Source organism: Hemiscyllium ocellatum, chromosome 2, assembly GCF_020745735.1.
Source record: "Hemiscyllium ocellatum isolate sHemOce1 chromosome 2, sHemOce1.pat.X.cur, whole genome shotgun sequence".
In the NCBI taxonomy this organism is placed as follows: Eukaryota; Metazoa; Chordata; class Chondrichthyes; order Orectolobiformes; family Hemiscylliidae; genus Hemiscyllium; species Hemiscyllium ocellatum.
The window spans coordinates 65024217-65045285 of NC_083402.1; the positions used below are offsets into that span (position 1 = coordinate 65024217).

The window sequence follows — 21069 nt, forward strand, 5'->3', positions numbered from 1 at the left end:
ACTAAGTCGCTACGGCTGGCTGGACTTTAACTTCATTCTTGTTGCCGCTAAAATGATAGTTGATCACAGAGCTGATAATGAAAAGCTAGCATCATAAATTAGTAAATATGTTACGTACCTATGTGTTCTTGTAAGTTTTTTTTTCCTTTTCTCTCTCAATACAGACATGTGCAATCCCAATTGCCACAGCTGTAGTAAAAGGGAGCCTAGCCCATACTGGGAGGTTTGGGGAACCACCTCAGGGACATTTGTGGCTAGAGGGATCAAACATGCTGTAGCCCCTGCTCAGTTGCAGTCTCATCCTCCTCAGCCTGAATTTACATTGGATTAAGAGTTGCTGGCTGAGTGGAGGTGGAGAGCTGAGCACTACTGGACTGTTCTGAGAAGACTTCTTGGGGGTCTTTATTTGGTTCCTCCTCAGGCTGTGCACCTACTGACATCACCCTGTGACTTTGTCAGGGAGGGAAACATGGAGCAAGGTCAAGGTCCCTTTATTGCCTTGACAGCTGACAACCTGTCCATGGAAACAACCAGACACATATGTGCTAAAATTTTAGAAGTGCTGGAGCCAGCATCATTACAGGTGGCATTAGTGGTCTCTTCCAACATTCAATCTGTTTGCTGAGTGTCTCCAAGAAACCTGTCTGCTGCTCCAGTATCTGTGTATTTTAATAATATATTAATGGCAAGAGCATTGAGTCCTCTACTGCCTGGGACGGAGTAGGTACTTGGTTGCCTACAGTCCAGAGTGCCAGAGAACTGGGTTATTTTTTCCTTAGCTGGCTGAAGAGCCTTGGCAGTGATTTACTCACCTAGAATGTGCTCCCAACCCGAGCTACTCACTGAGGTGTCAGTATCTGAATTTGTGAGGCTGCAGAAACCAGCCTTGCCAGTGCTTTCTCAGAAGGATCAGTGGTTCCTCCAAGATGGAGGAGATGATGTCAGATGGGCTGTTCCCTTCAGCGTGCAGGTTGTGTGCATCGCTTATGCCTGCAGGGTCAAGAGAAGGAATGAGTTGCGACAGAGAAATTAGAAGCGTGAGCACCTTAAGAACGCAGTCACATTGGTGGTTGGGGAATCAGCACAGCACTTGACAATGTATCTTACTTGGTTGTCAGGACAAAGATGTCTCAGGAGTACCACAGTTGCAGTCTCTATCCTTTCCCACTAAGGCAAGGATTCTCTCAGCAGGGCTAAGGATACAAATGTCAGGCACTCCACCACCCATCTTTGTTCTCTCTGTCTTAATTGTGAGCTGCTCTTTCCTGAATGAAAGGAAGGGAGGGATCAAATGAAGACGTGTCTGGCACACAGATCAGTGCAGGTGCACAGCCAAAAAGGTGGTGAGGGTCCCAAGTAAGGTTAGAGGATGTGCAGTGGATGGAGTGGGTGACAGCCATTATGGACGCAGTAGTAGTGATATAACATGAGCCTTGGTAAGATGTGGGTGCAGTGGTGGAATGATTTCACGGTAGGGAAAAGGTGGTGGCACTTACCCTTGTGGAATGCAGAAGATCCTTAATCTTCTTCCTGCATTGCTGGGTATTCCTCTAGAATATAGGCATTTCATTGACCCTGCTAGCTATTTCTGACCAGGTTGGCAAGATCAGGTATCATGATCTCTACTGGTGGACCTGAGGAAAGAGGCCAGTCCTTCTCACCAACAGGTCCCTGTTGGTGAAATGTGGTGTCAACTTTCCTTCTCAGCTATGTCTTTTAGAGTTATGCAGCAACATAATAAGTGGCAGATTTAGGCATGCAGCATTAGACCTGACGCACAGCCAGGTTTTAAATATTTTGTTGGTGGCAGAAATCATATAAAGTCCCAGTCAGTAGTTCCACCACTAATGAGCATATTATACAGCAGTGCCATAAAGATATATGTTACATACATAAGGCAAACAGCAAAGACTTTTGTGATGTAACGCTCTAGATTTCACTGAGAGAAAACTTCCACGATGTTCCCCAAAATTTGCACTTAGGCGACACTCTGCAATTTTGATTGATAACTTCACTATTATTCAATATATTGCATTCAGTGATGCATATCATAATGCACTAATCACGCATACAGAACAAGGAAGAAAATTCAACAAATTCTTTTAAAAAATCACGCTGTATAATTACTTAAAACAAAATCTTTTCAAAAAGCTCTTCCAGTTTTAAACATTGAGAATATTTCCTCAAGTTTTTGAATCCAGAATAAAATTTAATTTCATTTAAACAGTATGACAGAGCATGCAATTTTAATAATGCAGTTTATTGGAGGTGAAACAAATCTCAATACTGTTGTGAAATCAGATGATGTCTTCATTTATGGTCACTGTTCTGGTCACATTGAAAGAAACTAAACTTTTTTATCCCATGGAATTAAGACAACTTCCTCACGCTCCATCACCCTATGTAAAGTCAGTGTGTTACTGCATTAGACAAAACAAAACAAAAACCTTAGAATTAACTTCCAACATTAAATTAATACATTCGTGCCCTAAGCTTTCTGTGCAAATACAGATATCAGTGTCAAAATACATGATATATTTTTAACCAAAAAGCCCATTCAGAATTTCATTTGAACAGACAAAACAAAATCAAACACGTCATAAATCCAGCCCCCTTATATTAACAACTATGAAAAAGATCTAATTTTCTGTCACAAAAATACAACCATTAATGAAGTTTTTTACTATAATTATAATGCAGAATTAAACACCTCACCAGTAGTAAGACAGTTTTATCAGCCTTTTACCAAAATAAGCCTAGAAGTAAAATCACAAACATATTTTTCATACTTTCTGCTCCCATTTAAATAGTGCAGTTCCCTTCAACGTTCATTGGTAGAACTTCGGCTCTATCGTATTGCAGGACCATCACGGGTAGAAGGAGGGATCTCTGGTTCTGATAAAAATGCAGTGGTAGCAGTTTCTGGAAGTGTTGATGTTAGAATGTGACGACACACTGGACATGTCCCAGACTGAAAGAGAACAAGTTAGTTAGCAAAGCCAATGCAATCACTCTACTCTTCCACTCTTTTCACTCGATTTGTAAAAAAATCATGTGGTATCTCCATCAAACTGGAACTTCCATGATTCTTGTAAATGCTAGCATTTTAAGGTTAAACGAAATTCTTTTACTGACTTGTAATCATTTACAAATTCTATGGACAACCTCATGAATGCAGATTATCACTTGCAAGCAGGCTACCGCATTGGTGGCAGACAGTTGTAAAATTGGTCCTCAATTTGTTTGAAAGATTATGATAGTTTCTTCATCAAAAATATTTCAAGAATTAACATTGGAATTTCAATTCATTTTACTGAAGAATGCCTCAATATGTGGATCACATGGTAATACACTTACTACTGAATTATAAATTCAGGTTCAAATCCCATTCAAGGAATTTAGCATACAATTTAAAACTGAACTTTATATTTCCCCACTGTAATGTCAAAGATGCAGTCTTTCAAGTGAAACTTTTAATTAAAGCTCCATATGCTTGCTCAGGTTCAAGGAAAAGTCCCATGACATGACTGAAGGGAAGGACAGCAATCCACAGCACCAAGTTTCATCCATCAATTAACAATACAAAAAATATATTTTCCAAACATCATATCACTACTTACAGTCATTGGGTAATATAAAACTGGTATATAGCCGAAGAAGGCACTTTCTCTCTATAGATGCTGCCAGCCTGTTGAGCTTTTCCAGCAATTTGTTATTGTTGCCGATTTCCAGCATCCACAATTCTTTTGGTTTTTATTTTATCAAAGCTTTTCATCTTGCACTCTTCAGGACAATTTGTAAGAATACAAATTCATGGGAAAACCCCTCATTTCTAATAAATGAGAGGAGATTGCTGATTGGTTGGCTAGTGGACTCTGGTAGAGAGGTTACTATTGACAATGATGGCAGATCAATAGTATAGTATTGATGATAGTTAACAGCTGGGATTTGTTTAAATTTTAAATTGGTTCATTCTGATTGGTCATGGCAATGAGAATGAACCAGTAAATGGCAATCACTTATTTTGTTGCATTCAGACGTCTGTTTCAATGCAAAGAACAGGGCCCTAGATATTTATTAATTAGATCACCACATATTCTTTGAAACTCTCGGGAATACAGACCCAGTCTCCTTAATCTCTCCTCATAAGACAATGCCCCATTCCTATAGATCATAGGAATTTAGAGAAATATAAGCTTTCTATTCTATAGAAAGGCAGCAGAAAGCTGTATGCAATACTCCTGATGTGGTATCAAGTCTCAATGCAACTACAGCAAGACATCTTTACTCCTGTACTCAAATCCAGTCATAAACTAAGGCCAACATACTATTTGCCCTCCTCATTGCTTGCTGCATCTGCACAGTAGCTTTTCAAGGAGATTGTTTGGAGTAGTGCAATTGTGCTTAGTGTACTAGCTGACTTCCCATGTCGTGAGCTCTAAATGTCTTAGTAAGTGTCTTGGCTGCTGTAAGTGCTGTAAGTGTAGCAGCAATTAAACAAATATCATTTAAAACATCAAGTGCAACTTTGATTGAGGTAAATTGGCTACATTTTCCACTTTCTGATGTGAAAATGAAAGGAGATACAAGGAGAATTGAAGTATTTTCCATTCACAGTGCTATAATGACAAAATAGCCACACAATAAATTTAAAAATCTCACAGCAACATCTTGTTATCAGTGCTGGAGGAAACATGTACAAGCTGTATTGCAGTATATATCTCACCGGGAAGCAGAAAAACCAGACAGGATTTTTTGCAAGAATTGCAAATACATTTTGAACCCATACTGATATTACTTATGAATGGTATTTGTTCACCATCTGAAGGGGAGAGGTGGACTGAACAATATGTGATTGCACTGATACATCTATCTGAATGAGATTTTAAACACCTGAGAGATGATGATCTCTTTAGAGATGATTATCTCTGGCAATAAAAGATCCTGCTATTGAGCACATATGCTAAGAGAAGAAATGTACTGTCAAGCAAGTTATCAACATACAGTGAAGCTAAAACTAAAACAGAAATTGCTGGTAAAATTCTGCAGGTCTGGCAATAATGGAATGAAACTCATCCCAAGTGTTCAAACAAAGCTGAGAGGCCAATGCAATAAGAAGAATGAAGATTTGGAGTTCCAGATGGCAAATGTTTAACAAATTTCATTCATCCTAGTTGAGGGAGATATAAAGCTTGGACTAGTAAGTCTAGACATGCCATCAGAGATGTGCAGCATTTCACAGGCCACTAGCAACCACACAAATTAAAGATTACAATAATACAACTTCAGTCTTGGATGTCTTTCTGATGAAGAATATCTCTTCTGAAATAGGTAAGAGTGTGAATTCAATGTAGCATCTATTCAGCTACTCCAAGGTCTGAAAGACTAAACAACTGATCTGAAAAAGGAAGTACCAAACAAGAAAATGATCATTTCTACACATCAGATTAGCAGCATGGTAGCAGTAGTGAAAAAAGCAACTGTAACACTGAAAGAATGTAGGTCCAAAAGAAATCAACCCCAGTCTGTGCAATCTCTCATCGTTGCTAAAACTCTGCAGCCCAAGTAACATGCTGGTAAATCTTCTCTGTACTCTCCCCATTACAAACATATCCTTTCTATAATCTGGATGACAAAAAGAATCTCAGTTTTCTACCTGTGATCTAACCGTTTTATACAGATTAGGCATAACCTCACTGCTCTTAAATTCTATGCCTTGGCTAAGGACGTTAAGTATGCCTCATGCCTTCTTATCTAGCTGCCTTGTGCTACTTTAAGCGCACCAAAGTCCCTCTGATCCCTGGTACGTCCCAGAGTCCGATTGAACAACATGTATTTTCTTGCCCTATTTGTCCTGTCCAAGTGCTTCCTCTCATACTTATCCAGATTGAATTCCATTTGCCATCAATTTGCTCATCTGACCATCTATTTATATCTTCCTGTATTCTATGCCTATTCTCACTACTTACTACCCCACCAATTTTTGTATGATTTTCAAAACTTGCTGATTAATCATTCCCCAGTGAAGTCTAAATCATTTTGATTACACCAAACAACAAGGACCCAAACACAGTTCCCTACAGAATCCCACTTGACACAGTCTTCCAGTCAGACAACCACCTTCAATCATCACTTTCTACTTATGGTCACTCAGCTAATTGTGGCTGCAATTAGCCAAACTTTCTTGGAGTCCACTCTTCACTATCAGTCTCCCATGTGGGACCAGATCAAAAATCATGCGAAAGTCCAAATAAACTATGTCAAATATCTTGCCTCCATCTACTTGGTCACCTCTTCAAAGAATTCAATTAAGTTGGTCACAGATGACTTCTCCTTCTTAAACTCATGCTGACTGTTCTTGATCACTTCCTGCCTCCCCAGTGCAGATTAATTCTGTCCCTTTGAACTGCTTCCAATAATTTCCCCATCACTGAGGTTAGACTGACTGTGGTTGTTTTGTTTCTTCTCTCCTTAAATAACAGTACCACACTGGCATGCTTCCAGCCCTCTGGCACCTCATCTTTAGCCAGGATGAAAGGTTATTTTTAGTGGCCCTGCTATTTCCATCCTTGCCTCACTCAATAGCCTAGAATACATTCCATCTAGCCTTGGAGATTTATCTACCTTTTAAGCCTGCCAGACCATGCAGAATCTGAGTGGTATTTGAGTAAAGATCAAGCAACAGCTTTTATTAGAATTCAGCTACTAGTGATGAAAATGCCAATGCCAAGGTGCTAACTACAATGTCAATGATGAAGCCACCTTGCAATGTGATATCAACTGGACAGGGCTTGGAGAAATCCTAGTGCAGCAAGAACAATCAAGTACATTTGTAAACATGGCATTAATGCAAACTGAACAGTAGATTTAGACTAAGGAGGACTACTAGCTGTTTTTCTTTATTTGAGAGTATTTTAATCAATACCTGCTTGGGAATAACAAAGTGGCGAAAGAGTCTGACCGTAAGTCACTTCAAAGCATCTTTCTCAAACCGCTTCTAACTACACAAAACAACTGTAAAGAATGCTACTTCATTTGCAAAAACATCAGGATATAAAATTTATAAAAGGGAAATAAATGCACATTATTGTGCTGTTCAGTGCAGCACTCTCTAAGAAAGAAATTAAGAATGCTAAGGCAGAGTGTGAAATCTGCCCGATTCAGTAAGAAACAATAGCTTGATATTTTCTGGGAAGTCGTCAAGACAGCAGGGATGTAGAATCTGAAAATCAAGTGACTTGTTTAAATCAGATAATTGTGCAACAACATACAAGTCTCCAAATGCTTCAGGAAGTAGTGATGAAAGAATGACCTTAGAGAACGTATGGGGCAAACTGAAATGAAATAATCAGTCAAGATGGAAGCTTATACATAGGAATTAGTCATTATCCCCAAGGAAATGAAAAAGAATTGAGGCACATCCATACAAGACATCAGTGAATTAAGTCTAGTCGTGGGAAGCTAAGAGAAGTGCTCTACTGGCCAAATATGAGCAATGAGATTAAGAATTACATCAGCCAGAGGACCTGCAATGGAATTCAGGGAGCTAGGTAGAAAATTAGCAAGCAGACATAGAAAGCAATCTGTTAACTTCGTTGACTGAATGGCTGGTTTACAACGCAGGGTGACACCAACAGCATGGATTCACTTCCTGCATTGGCTGAGGTTACTGTTAAGGACCCTCCTGCCCAACCTCTCCCGTCACTTAAGGTGTGGGGATCTTCAGGTTAAACTACCACTGGTTAGACCTCATCTGGAATAGTCTGTATAATTCTGGGGACCACAATATAAAAAGAATGTGAATGCACTGCGGAGGGCGCAGAAGAGTTTGACAATGGCTACTGGGATGAGGAACTTCAGTAAGTAATGGAAAAATGTAAGAAGGGCACTAAAACTGTTACATCACTATGTCGCACAACTTACCCAGAAACAGCATGTTTTAGATCTAGTAATGCATAATGAGAATAGGATCAGTTAGAGATCTTGGAGTTAAGGATCTTCGATGGGATAGCAACAGCAAGATGTTAGAATTTCAAACTCAAACTTGAAGGCAAATATCTCAGGTTTCAAACCAGTATCCTTAAGATAAATAAAGGCATTTACAAAGGTATAAAAAAAGTCAAGGAAAAAGTGAGGACTGCAGATGCTGGAGATCAGAGTTGAAAAGTGTGGTGCTGGAAAAGCAAACCAGTTCAGGCAGCATTTGTGGAGCGGGAGAGTCGACATTTCAGGCATAAACCCTTCATCATTCTTGACTCTCCTGCTCCTCAGATGGCGCCTGTCCTGCTGTGCTTTTCCAGCACCACACTATTCGCCTATAAAAGAAGTCTCTAAAGTGAAGTGGGGAAATAGACTAAAGGGTAAAGTCTGGATTAGTGGTGCTGGAAGAGCACAGCAGTTTAGGCAGCATCCAAGGAGCAGCAAAATCGACGTTTCGGGCAAAAGCCCTTCATCAGGAATAAAAGCAGTGAGCCTGAAGCGTGGAGAGTTAAGCTAGAGGAGGGTGGGGGTGGAGAGAAAGTAGCATAGAGTACAATGGGTGAGTGGGGGAGGGGATGAAGGTGATAGGTCAGGGAGGAGAGGGTGGAGTGGATAATTGGAAAAGAAGATAGGCAGGTAGGACAAGTCCGGACAAGTCATGGGAACAGCGCTGAGCTGGAAGTTTGGAACTAGGATGAGGTGGGGGAAGGGGAAATGAGGAAACTGTTGAAGTCCACATTGATGCCCTGGGGTTGAAGTGTTCCAAGGTGGAAGATGAGGTGTTCTTCCTCCAGGCATCTGGTGGTGAGGGAGTAGCGGTGAAGGAGGCACAGGACCTCCATGTCCTCGGCAGAGTGGGAGGGGGAGTTGAAATGTTGGGCCACGGGGCGGTGTGGTTGATTGGTGCGAGTGTCCCGGAGATGTTCCATAAAGCGCTCTGCTAGGAGGCGCCCAGTCTCCCCAATGTAGAGGAGACCGCATCGGGAGCAATGGATACAATAAATGATATTAGTGGATGTGCAGGTAAAACTTTGATGGATGTGGAAGGCTCCTTTAAGGCCTTGGATAGAGGTGAGGGAGGAGCTGTAGGCGCAGGTTTTACAGTTCCTGCGGTGGCAGGGAAAAGTGCCAGGATGGGAGGGTGGGTTGTAGGGGGACGTGGACCTGACCAGGTAGTCACGGAGGGAATGGTCTTTGTGGAAGGCGGAAAGGGGTGGGGAGGGAATATGTCCCTGGTGGTGGGGTCTTTTTGGAGGTGGCGGAAATGTCGGCGGATGATTTGGTTTATGTGAAGGTTTGTAGGGTGGAAGGTGAGCCCCAGGGGCGTTCTGTCCTTGTTACGGTTGGAGGGGTGGGGTCTGAGGGCGGAGGTGCGGGATGTGGACGACATGCGTTGGAGGGCATCTTTAACCACGTGGGAGGGGAAATTGCGGCCTCATAAAGGAGGTGGCTATCTGGTGTGTTCTGTGGTGGAACTGGTCCTCCTGGGAGCAGATACAGCGGAGGCAGAGGAATTGGGAATACGGGATGGCATTTTTGCAAGAGGTAGGGTCGGAAGAGGTGTAATCCAGGTAGCTGAGAGATTCGGTGGGTTTGTAAAAAATGTCAGTGTCAAGTCGGTCATCATTAATGGAGATGGAGGGGTCCAGGCAGGGGAGGGAAGAGTCAGAGATGGTCCAGGTAAATTTAAGGTCAGGGTGGAATGTGTTGGTGAAGTTGATGAATTGCTCAACCTCCTCGCGGGAGCACAAGGTGGCGCCAACGCAGTCATCAATGTAGCAGAGGGAGAGCTGGGGAGTGGTGCTGGTGTAAAGTCATTGAATGGTCAATGATAGATACTTAAGTAGATATTTCATAATGCTCAGAAACAAATTATCCTGGTCAAAAGAAAAGAATTGATGAGAAGGATGAAGCAGAATAATGAATAACAAAAAAGGTAGTTAAGAAGAATATCCAATCAAAAACTAAAGCATACAAAGGAACAAAAACTAATTCTAAAGGAAAAAGTCATTTCAGACTCGAAATGTTAACTCTGCTTCTCTCTCCATAGATGCCCATAAGATTGGGATGTTTCGTTTTAGGAACCAGCCTTGGCTGACTTAGAAGCTTATAAAGAAGTAGAAAATTGATGATGTAAGTAAATTAGCAAGAAATATGAAAACAAACAATAAGAACTTCTGTTGTTACATAAGACAAAGCAGCTAAATGAGTGTGGGACCTCTTGAGGATGTGAATGCAAAATTGATAACGCAGATAATTTAAACAAGTATTTTCTCTTCACAATGGAACAAATAATGAATATCCCAAAGATGTCTGGGAAAATGGATATCAGCAGCAGAAGGAAAGAGGAAATAAAGGCCTGATGTACCTCTGCATTATAAGTCAGCATGTGTTTCCCAACCCAAACTGCACTTGAACTCAGAGGGCAGTAAACCACACTGCTGTTGATTTGGAGCCACGTGTCAGTCAGATTAGGTGAAAATGGCAAATTTCATTCCCGCATGATCATTTGGCCAGAATCTCATCTCAGAGTTAAGTATAACACCAAGTTTGTAAGCAACCTGTTTCTGTTCCAGCAGTTGCCACAGAGTTAGATTCAACAGCTAGAAAATGGCAGAGTTTGTGGCAAAGTTTGAAAAAAGTGACCTCAGTTTTCTCTACATTTAATAAAAACATTACTATAAAAACATTTACATTAATTCCTATTGTGCAGTTCAACATTAGTTCTGCAGACTACAAAATAACTAAATAATAATAAAATAACCTTTCTTTTAAAAGGTAAGCCAAATGTAATCAGAATAGAAGAACAAATCAATATTTTAATCTTAAGTTTTTTTATTAAATAAATTGATTTAAATTCAGATCAGAAGTACATACCTTCTGTAGCCAGAGGGTTACACATGGCCTATGAAATAGATGATGACATGGTAACTCCGTCACCAACTCTTCCTTCACATATTCGCTGCAACAGATGGCACAGGATTGCTCCAGGCCTACAGGATCAATAGTAGAATGGCCATTTAGAGTCAAAATCATAGAGGCATACAACATTGTAACATGCTTTTCAACCCACCAAGTCTATGCCAACCAACAAACACCAAATTACACTTATGCCATTTACCTGCATGTTGTTCATAGCCTCCATTTTAAGTACTGTAGTCATCCTGATGCTTCTTAAATGTTGCAAGAGTTCCTGCCTTCACCAACCTGTCAGGCAGCATGCTCCAAATTCTTACCCTACTCTGTGAAGAAACATTTTTTTCAAATCTCCCCTAAACCACTTGCTCTCCACCTTAAATTTATACCCTCTAGTCTTAGATGCGTCTGCCATGCAAAAGAGATGCCCACAATCTAATCTTGTCCACGCCTCTCAAAGTTGGAAACCACCATGGATACTCCATGGAAAACAAACCCATGTTTTGCAATCTCTTCTCATAACAGAGACATCTAATCTTATGTAAGATACTGATGAATCTCTCTGCACTCTCCTCAATGTAATCACATCCTTCCAACAGCATGGCAACCAGAACTGCATGCACAGTTATCGAGTCATAGAGATGTACAGCACGGAGACAGATCCTTCGGTCCAACCCATCCATGCCAACCAGACATCTCAACTCAATCTAGTTCTACTAGCCAGCACTGGTCCATATCCCTCCAAACTCTTCCTATTCATATACTCATCCAAATGTCTTTTAAATGTTGCAATTGTACTAGCCTCCACCACTTCCTCTGGCAGCTCATTCCATACATGTACCACTCACTGCGTGAAAAAGTTGCCCCTTAGGTTTCTTTTATATAGTTCTATGGCCTAACAATGTCTTAGCAAGTTGAAACAAGACTTTGTTGCTCCTGTATTCTGCAGCCCAGCTAATGAGGGCAAGCATCCTATATGCCTTTTTCACCACTTTATCTACCAGTGCTGACATCATTAGGGTGGACTAGAACACCAAGCTCCCTCTGTTCCTCAGTTCCTAGGGATGTATCATTCATTGACTACATCCTTCCCTTATAGACTTCCCAAAATGCATCACCTTACACCTGTTGGGATTAAATTTAATTTGCCATTGCTCTGTCCACATTACCAATTGGTCAATATCAGACTATAGCTTGAAACCATTTGATTCCAGTTTGTTAACTTGCCTTGGTATCATTGACTCTTAGCTTTTGCACCAGCCTTCCATGTGGAACCTTGACAAACGCCTTATTGAAGTCCATAAAAACAACATTTCACTAACCTCATCAATATATTTTGTCACCTTTAGTCAGAATGGAATTCCCTCAAACAAATCTGTGCTGACTATCCCTGATCAAGCCCTGCCTTTCCAAGTACAGTATTCATTAATCCTGTCCTGCAGAATGTTTTCCTAATAACTGGTGTGTAATTACCTGGCCTCTCTCTGCTGTCCTTCTTAAATTAAGAGACAACATTAGCTATCCTCAAGCCATCTGGCACTACACCTGCAGCCAAAGTATTAGATACTTCTACCAGAACGCCAGAAATCTCCGCTCTTCCCTCCCATAAAGCTTGGGATATACTTCATCAGGCCCTAGGAATTTATGCACCTTTATGCTTGCTAAAACATCTAATACCTTACTCGTACTTGGAAATGCCTGGAGGTTTTCCATCATCTCTCTGCCAAAGATATTCCATGGCCTCCAAACTTCTTCTTTAAGCAACCCTCTATACACAATACTTTTGTTGGGCCTCCCCTGTTTTTAATATGCTATGCTTGACATATCCTTCTTTCTTTTTTCTTTATCAAACTCTTGATATCCCAGGTTCTGTGGACTTGCTGCCCATGCCTTTCACTCTTAGGAGAACTTGCTGGCCTTGAATTCTCACTATGGTACTTTTAAAAGACCTCCATTTTCCAAATATAGATTTACCTACAAGTAGCTGCTCCAATTTTATGTTTGCCAGATCCTGTCTAAAGACATTGAAATCAGTCTTCCCTCAATCTAGACACTTAACTTCTGCACTATTCTTAAACCTTTCAAGAATAACTTTGAAACTTAAGAGTTATGGTCACTATCGCAACATGCCCACTAACTAATACTTCAACCACTTAATTGCATTATTTGCTAGAGCACAAATCACAGATCCAGGACACAATTGTACAATTTTTGTTTGAAATGAAAAAAAAATTATCCTGTATTTAAGAACATCTTAATACATTACTATTCCATTTTGACAACAGCAATAAGATTGCTCAGCCTCCACAAATTACTTCTTTTTCAGAACATAGTTATTATGCAGCTGACAAGAAGCCCCCATTCATTTATGTGAATCAGAGTCATAGGGATGTACAGCACAGAAACAGACCCTTCAGTCCAACTCGTCCATGCCAACCAGTTATTCTAGTCTAATCTAGTCCCATCTGCCAGCACTTGGCCGATATTTATATTTACCAATTCAGATGCCATTTAAATGCTGTAATTGTACCAGCCACCCCCACTTCCTCTGACAGCTCATTCCATACACGCACCACCCTCTGAGTGAAAAAAGTTGTCCCTTAGGTCTCTTTTATATCTTTCCCCTCTCACCCTAAACCTATGCTTTCTAGGTCTGGAAAAGACTTTGTCTATTTATTCTATCCATGCCCCTCATGATTTTATAAACCTCTTATAAGGTCAGCCCTCAGCCTCCGATGCTTTAGGAAAACAGCCCTAGCCTGTTCAGCCTCTCTCTCTATAGCTCAAATCCTCCAACACTGGCAAAATCCTGCAAGTCTTTTCTGAACCATTTCAAGTTTCATAACATCCTTTCGATAGGAAAGAGACCAGAATCGCATACAATATTCCAAACATGGCCTAACCAATGTCCTGTCTAGCAGCAACATGATCTCCCAACTCCTTTACTCAATGCCCTGACCAATAAAGGAAAGAGTAAAAAATGAGGTCTGCAGATGCTGGAGATCACAGCTGCAAATGTGTTGCTGGTCAAAGCACAGCAGGTTAGGCAGCATCTCAGGAATAGAGAATTCAACGTTTCGTTATGCTCGAAACGTTGAATTCTCTATTCCTGAGATGCTGCCTAACCTGCTGTGCTTTGACCAGCAACACATTTGCAGCAATAAAGGAAAGAGAACTACATCCAATACAAACTGAGAAAACAGAAAAGGTGAACAATTTATTTGAATAATATCCATTTTAAATAGAAATTAAGTATTCAATTAGAATACTACTTATAACTTTTTCATAATGGAGATAAACCGTTTAGTTAATCATTAAACATGTCATGTTATACTCGTCCAATGTTGCTTAATAGCATCTTCATTCTCTGCAACCTCTGTCACAACAAAAAACAAGATTAATGTTGTGGAATCACTATTGCTTTGCAAGTTACCCATTAAATTTCAGAACATCTGGACTTGGCTGTACAAATGGTCCCCAATTTACCAGTGTCTGATTTACAATAACTCATAGTAATGAACAAGATTCCACATTGGGGTGTATTGATATTATAATCCAACATGTAAACATTTACTCATACTTATATTGTACGGTATTACATTCAGACTTGTATATAGTCAACTTATGAACATACTTAAGAACAGAATCAGTTCTTAACCTGGGGATCACCTGCATAGTACTTCCTTCATTGATGCTTCATCAAGTATTTTGGAGCTCTGTTCCCAACTTATTTTTGGGAGCACACCTCCACTACGATTTAAGAAAGCTCCCCTCCTTCTTAGGACAACTGGGGCAGCTGTTGAAAGGTGGCTAAGCAGCAATGCCCATGATACAAAATCATCTTTCAAAATAAAAAAAAAATCAACATTGGGTAATTGCCCTTCTTCTGAATATGACGCAAGTGTGGATGTGTTATGCCACTTAGGTAGTAACTGATATCTTGTCATTAGATAATGCACCATTATCTAATTAGATACTGCTGCCACTGCTGAAATCAGCTAATTCTGTACTACGAGGGGGATCAAATTAGTGTTTTGCTTAATTTATTCTTTGAAGGAGGAAAACTCCAACACTCGCATATCAAATTACAATCAAAATAATGAATGAGATTTGTGATACTAGCTTCAAATAAATTTCTATTGTATGATTTTATTTATTCTTCAAACTTTATGTCAGGGCCTACTCAAATCATTTAGGTAAACAAAATAATTTTCAGAAACATCAATGCATCAAATAATGCCACAAGTATTTATAAATACATTAAGTCACTTACCGTTATGCCCCTCAGAAATTGAAACTTGAGGTAAGCATTCAATTGTTTCCTTGGGAGCTGGAGGGGGAGCTTGCTCACCATCTATGGCCAGAGACTCAAGGTGCGCTAAAGCAGCCTTTAAATAAAAACAGATTTAAAACTGAAACATTAAAATGTAACAGAAAAAAACTAAAATGTTAGTTTGTGTATAGGTTATGCATCAGTATATATGAAAAAATATACTTCGTAGCTTAAAATTACTCTATATTCAATCTGAATACCTTTGTACCTTTGTGAATAGAATCAAATTGCTACAACATGTGATCAAATGCAATACTGAATCAGGTACAATTGAGATGCAACATAAGGGTACTACTGCACTAACCTTGGCCATTGCACTGAAAGGAGTTCATCACCATATTCAATTGGGTTTGATATTTGTCTCAAAATGTTGCATTGTAGAATCAAATGAATGCAAACTACTAATTACAATTATACTGTAATTTCATTTTAATAGGTTCACTACAGGTTCATAGAATATGCATAAGTTAAATATCTCACACAGTGGGATATGGCAGAAGAAACCTGTAGATAAATAACATTCCTTAAACTCTTCTCACATTACTTTATAACTTCAATTTTTATTTCTTGCTCTGGGATAGCACAGTTGCTTACTGGTTAGCACTGATGCCTCAGCGTCAGGGACCTGGATTCGATTCCACCCTCGGGCAACTGACTGTGTATGGAGTCTTCCCACAGTCGAAACATGTGCGGGTTAGGTGGATTAGCCATGGGAATGCAGGGTTACATGTACAAGGTGGGGGGTGAGATGCTGCTCGAAGGTCAGTGTGAACTCAATGAGCAGAAATGGCCTGCTTTCACACTGTAGAGATTCTTTAATTTTAACTTTGGCACAGAGGCAGAGTAACAAGATCTCCAATTCAGAAGAGCAAGTCTGTAAAGCAGGACTTAAGATTTCAGAACGATTAAGAGTACCGGTGTTATGTAGTTGTAGAGAGAAAGTGTGAAAGCTGGCAAGGACTTAACAAACACAGAGTATGCTGTAGAAGTTAAAAAATGCAACATTTGGCTTGAACCAAATAGCTGAACTGAGTTGCTATGGTACACAACAAATTGCAAATCGGCCAATCGGTTTAAATTATGCCCCGAGATACCAAACTCCAATTGAATTTGAATTTTACGGTTTTGACGACATCAAACCAATGAGACGATCTGTTGTTTTGGGGTATAAAATTCAGCCATTTTGAACAGTAAGCCAGAGCAGCAAAGAACACTAACAAATAGACTGCCCGCAGAGATGCTCTCTTAAAGGTACCTTTTCATAAGAAATCTGTGCAGCAGAAAATCGAAGAACAGACCCATAAATATCTACATAGGAAGATACAGAGGAGAATCGACACAACTGAGTGGTTTTGAAATTTGAAGTTTGGTAAAACCTACTCGGGGGGGCATTTTATCAGATCAGTATATTATTGTAGAGTGGGAGGTAGATAAATCAAAGAAGGCTTACAGTATAGATAGTTGTTTAATGATTTTTTTTCCTTGGAGATAAGAATAAATTGTTATTTTTTTTCTTTAAATAGTGGGATATGGTAGTTCTTTGTCACTCATACTTTTACAGATTACAAGGTAAGGTAAGCTTTTCTGTATGTCTGGTGTAAATTAGCAGAGGTGTTTACTCAGTGTTGGAACACCGATAAAAGTGCAGTATGAAACTACACCAGGTTATAGCCCAACAGATTTATTTGGAAGCACACTAGCTTTTGGAGCACAGGTCCTTTATCAGGTGGTTGTCACTGATGAACCACCTGATGAAGGAACGGAGCTCCAAAAGCGAGTGCTTCCAATTAAACCTGTTGGATTAAAACCTGGTGTTGTGTGATTTTTAACTTTTATACCCCAGTCCAACACCAGCATCTCCAAATTATGAAACTGCATAAGACTACGAGCAAGATAAGCTAGAGTTGTGAGTTTATGCTTATCTGAAAGGTCTGCAATTGCAAAAAAGTATTTTTCTGCTGGTTAAATTCTACTTTCATTATATTTGCAAAAGTTACTTTCGATAGTGACAATGACTTGAGAAACGTGATGTTAATAAATCTGTGAAAAGCTCGACTCTGGGCAGATTATGTATACTATAGGTTGCAACTCACTAGTCTGGTAGCATCAGTACCAGGTCTTCGCCAATCAGAGTACATTTCCCAATCATAAATGGTCATGATGTATCAGGATCAGCTTGTGAGCTTTCAAATCCATTTCTTTCGCTAAACACTTGGGTTACCACTGGCCAGAAAGTGAACCGGCCCACCCATATAACTACTGTGACTAACAAGAGCAGGTCAGAGACCAGGAATCCTGCACTAAGCAACTCCACCAGCTACAAAGCACAAGTCAGGGGTGTGATGGAATATTCCTGACTTGCCTATATGAGAGCAGCTGCAACAATACTTGAGAAGTGTGACCCCATCCAGATCAAAGCAGCCTAATTTAATTGCATCATATTCACAAACATCTATTCCCTTCGCCATTGACATATAGTTGTAGTTCTGTGTACCATTTACAACATGCACAAATTTTGTCAAGGTTCCTTCAAGAGTACCTTCAGAATACATGACTATTATAATCTAGAAGAACAAGGAAAGCATATACATGGAAGACCACCACCGTCAAATTCTCCTTCAAGTCACTCACCATCCTGACTTAGAAAGATATCATTATTCCTTCAGAGTTGCTGGGCCAAGATCCTGGAACTCTCTCCCTGACAGCTTTGTAGGCATACCTAGACAAATGGACTACAGTTTACCTCCATCTTTTCAAGGCAATTGGTGACAGATAATAAATGTTGGCCCATCCAGCAAATGAATGAAAAAACCCTGCCATTCTTGCTAATGATGTAGTTAAATCTTTCATAAAAACAAGTCTCAAAGTGCTCCTTATTCTTGTCCCTCAACCAACTCAGTCAGTCATTTATTTAATTTGCTGGTTTTAATGTTTTGATTTGCATAAAATTTGAAGTTCTACTGACCCTATATTGCAACAAGTACTTCCTTTCTTGCAAAATTCCAAATTGTCACAGCCAGATATTAATAGATCCGAAGCACATAAACTTTGCTTTCAGATTCAATGAATTTAAATATGTTGGATGCCCAAAGAGACTAGGGAATGCAGATCCATAGATCTCTAAAATACCACAAACAGATGTAGAACATAATCAAGAATGCGAATGGAATGCTGGCCTTTACATTTTAAGGACTGGAGTATAAGGCTGTATAAGTATTGTAGGAGAAAGTGAGGACTGCAGATGCTGAAGATCAGAGCTGAAAATGTGTTGCTGGAAAAGCGCAGCAGGTCAGGCAGCATCCAAGGAGCAGGAGAATCGCGTTTCGGGCATGAGCCCTTCTTCAGGAATGTGTAAGTATTGTTTCAGTTATATAAAACCCTGGTGAGACAATACTCTGGCTTCAAGAGGTGTATTTTATCCTGATTTTATGAATGAAGAAAAGTTGAGATAGAGGGGTTGAGTAGATTATTCAAACCCAATGAAGTAACCAGTTGAAGCCTTGGCTTTTTTTTTAAAAAGTTGGAACAATGCAAGCAGCCTGAGTAGGTGGAGCCAAGCTCCCACGGAACCAGGGCTTTTAGTTTTAGCTTTCAGCAGTTGCTGGAGAATTGAAGTTGAACATGAAAACTCTTATTCCTCTTTGCTACACCTAAAGCCGCAGTTGTCTCCTGCTGCTAGAATTGCATGTGAGACAATTCTACTGAATTTGCCTTTGTTGAGAGTGTGGTGCTGGAAAAGCTCAGTAGGTCAGGCAGCATTCTCCTATTCTTTGGATGCTGCATGACCTGCTGTGCTTTTCCAGCACCACACTTTCAATTCTGATCTCCAATGTCTGCAGTCCTCACTTTCTCCTCCTGAATTTGCCTTTTCCAAGGGTGCATTTATGGGATGTTGGTATATTGGATCAGTAAATGTGTAGTAGTTAACATTTATATTATGTTATGCATTTTGACAGTTACAGTTAAACTTTTAAAAAAATTTGCCTGTATTTTAACTGTAGTTCAAAAATAAAGTGTGTTTCACTTAAAGTTGAATAGCTTGTCCAATCAAATTGCATCTGGAACACAACACCCTACACTTACCTTTAAAATAAGAAAACATTACGGCCAAGACTATCTTAATATATTTTGAGGTGGTTTGGTCTGGTCCACAACAAACTGGGGCTCTTGTCAAGATCAAAATCTCTAATTCCAGATTGAGTTGAGGATTGTTGGACTCAAAGGCGGCGAGTGGTATTTTATATTTCAGATGTTGCATTTAGTTGGTTTAAACAACGTGTGCCCTATGTAATAATGGCCTTTTCAGTCGCTAAGAGTTTCCGAGGGCTGAAAGTAGTCACTTCAGAATTTATAATAAACAAACAAGGCAAGGATTTCAGAAATAGCAAACAAATTGAAGTTGAGTGCCTGTGTCTGAAAAGAATGGGAAAATAATTGCAGCAATAACTCTACATTTACAATTGCCAGGAATGCAATCAAAATCATTGGAGATTGCTGAAATTCAAAAGCAGCTTGAATTAGAGGCAATAGCAAAGGTAAGAAAAAATAGCCCTGGCAGAACAAAAAGAAAGGATGGTTCTAGCAAAAGAAAGGGAGGGAGGGAGTCTTTCAACTTCGGAGGTTGGAACTGAAAACTCAAAGTTGACTTTAAATAGCGAAGGAAGAGGTGAAAAGTTGAAGTAGTGATGCAGACAGTGATGGAGAGCAATCCCATTGTAGCCATAGGCCTGGTGCGGATCTTATTAAATATGCCCAAGCATCGCCAAAGTTCAATGACAAAGATGTAGAAGCCTTTTCTATTTTATTTGAGAAAGTGGCTAAATAAATGACATAGTCAGTGACCACGTGGGTACTGTTGATCCAAACAAAATTGGCAGACAGAGCTAGTGAGGTATTTGCATCACTATCAGAGGACATATCTGGGGTGTATAACAAGGTGGAAGATGCTATCTTAAAAGAATATGAGCTAGTATCAGAAGTCTACACAGAATGTTTTAGAAATCCGAGGAGGGAACTTGGTCAAAAGTACATAGAGTTTGAAAGGATCAAATAAAGTAATTTTGATAGATGGATAAGGGCACTGAAAACAGATTAAACATATAATGCTATTAGAGAGAATTATTTTAGAGGAGATCAAAAATTCACTCTCAGAAGTAACAAGAACTCGTGGAAGAGCAGAGCTAAAATTGCACGAGTAGCAACAGAAATGGCTAATAAGGAGCAGTCAATTCATAAATCAAAGCTTGGCTTCTGACCGATTTGGGGAAAAGAGAAATCCTCAGGATGTAAGGGAAAAACAGATCCCATTGAAAATAGTGAAGATAGTTTACCACAGGATAGAAAGAAAACCCATGAGGGAGAAAGAGAAGTAATACAAAAAGCTCAGGTGTTTTCACTGTAATAAATTAGGCCACATGAAGTCACAGTGTTGGTGGTTTAGAAAAAGCAGGGGGAAGACTTGCTGCAGTCATATAGGGCTTTGGCAAGACTACACCTTGAGTAGTGTGCGCAATTTTGGTCTCCTAGTCTAAAAATGGACATCCTTGGTATTGAGGAAGTCCAACAAAGGTTTAACAAATTGCTTCCTGGGATGGCAGGACTGACATCTGAAGAAAGACTGGATCAACTGGGCTTGTACTCACTGGAATTAAGAATAGGGGTGGGGGCTGGGGGGAGGGGAATCTCAGAAACACAAATCTTGATGAGTTTGGACAGGATAAATGTGAGAAGCATATTCCCAATGTTGGGGAAGTCCAGAACAAGGGGTCACAGTTTAAGAATAAGGAGTAAGCCATTCAGAACTGAGATGAGGAAGAATTTCTTCACGAAGTTGTGAACCT

General features: G+C 39.9%; 1 protein-coding gene across 4 annotated transcripts in view; it reads right to left on the reverse strand.

Annotated features, from left to right (window-relative positions):
* Window positions 1-2241: 2241 nt before the first annotated feature.
* Window positions 2242-21069, reverse strand: part of pja2 (praja ring finger ubiquitin ligase 2) — a 96326-nt gene continuing 77498 nt past the window's right edge. For 3 of the 4 annotated variants that reach the window (XM_060837272.1, XM_060837258.1, XM_060837282.1), the window contains exons 7-9: window positions 15170-15284; window positions 10858-10973; window positions 2242-2971 (exon numbers count right to left, since the gene is read on the reverse strand). In XM_060837272.1, coding sequence (XP_060693255.1) covers window positions 2849-2971; window positions 10858-10973; window positions 15170-15284 — 354 coding nt within the window. In that variant the 3' untranslated portion in view covers window positions 2242-2848. The remainder of the gene's footprint in view (window positions 2972-10857; window positions 10974-15169; window positions 15285-21069) is intronic. The other variant, XR_009645549.1, reaches the window with a different exon arrangement.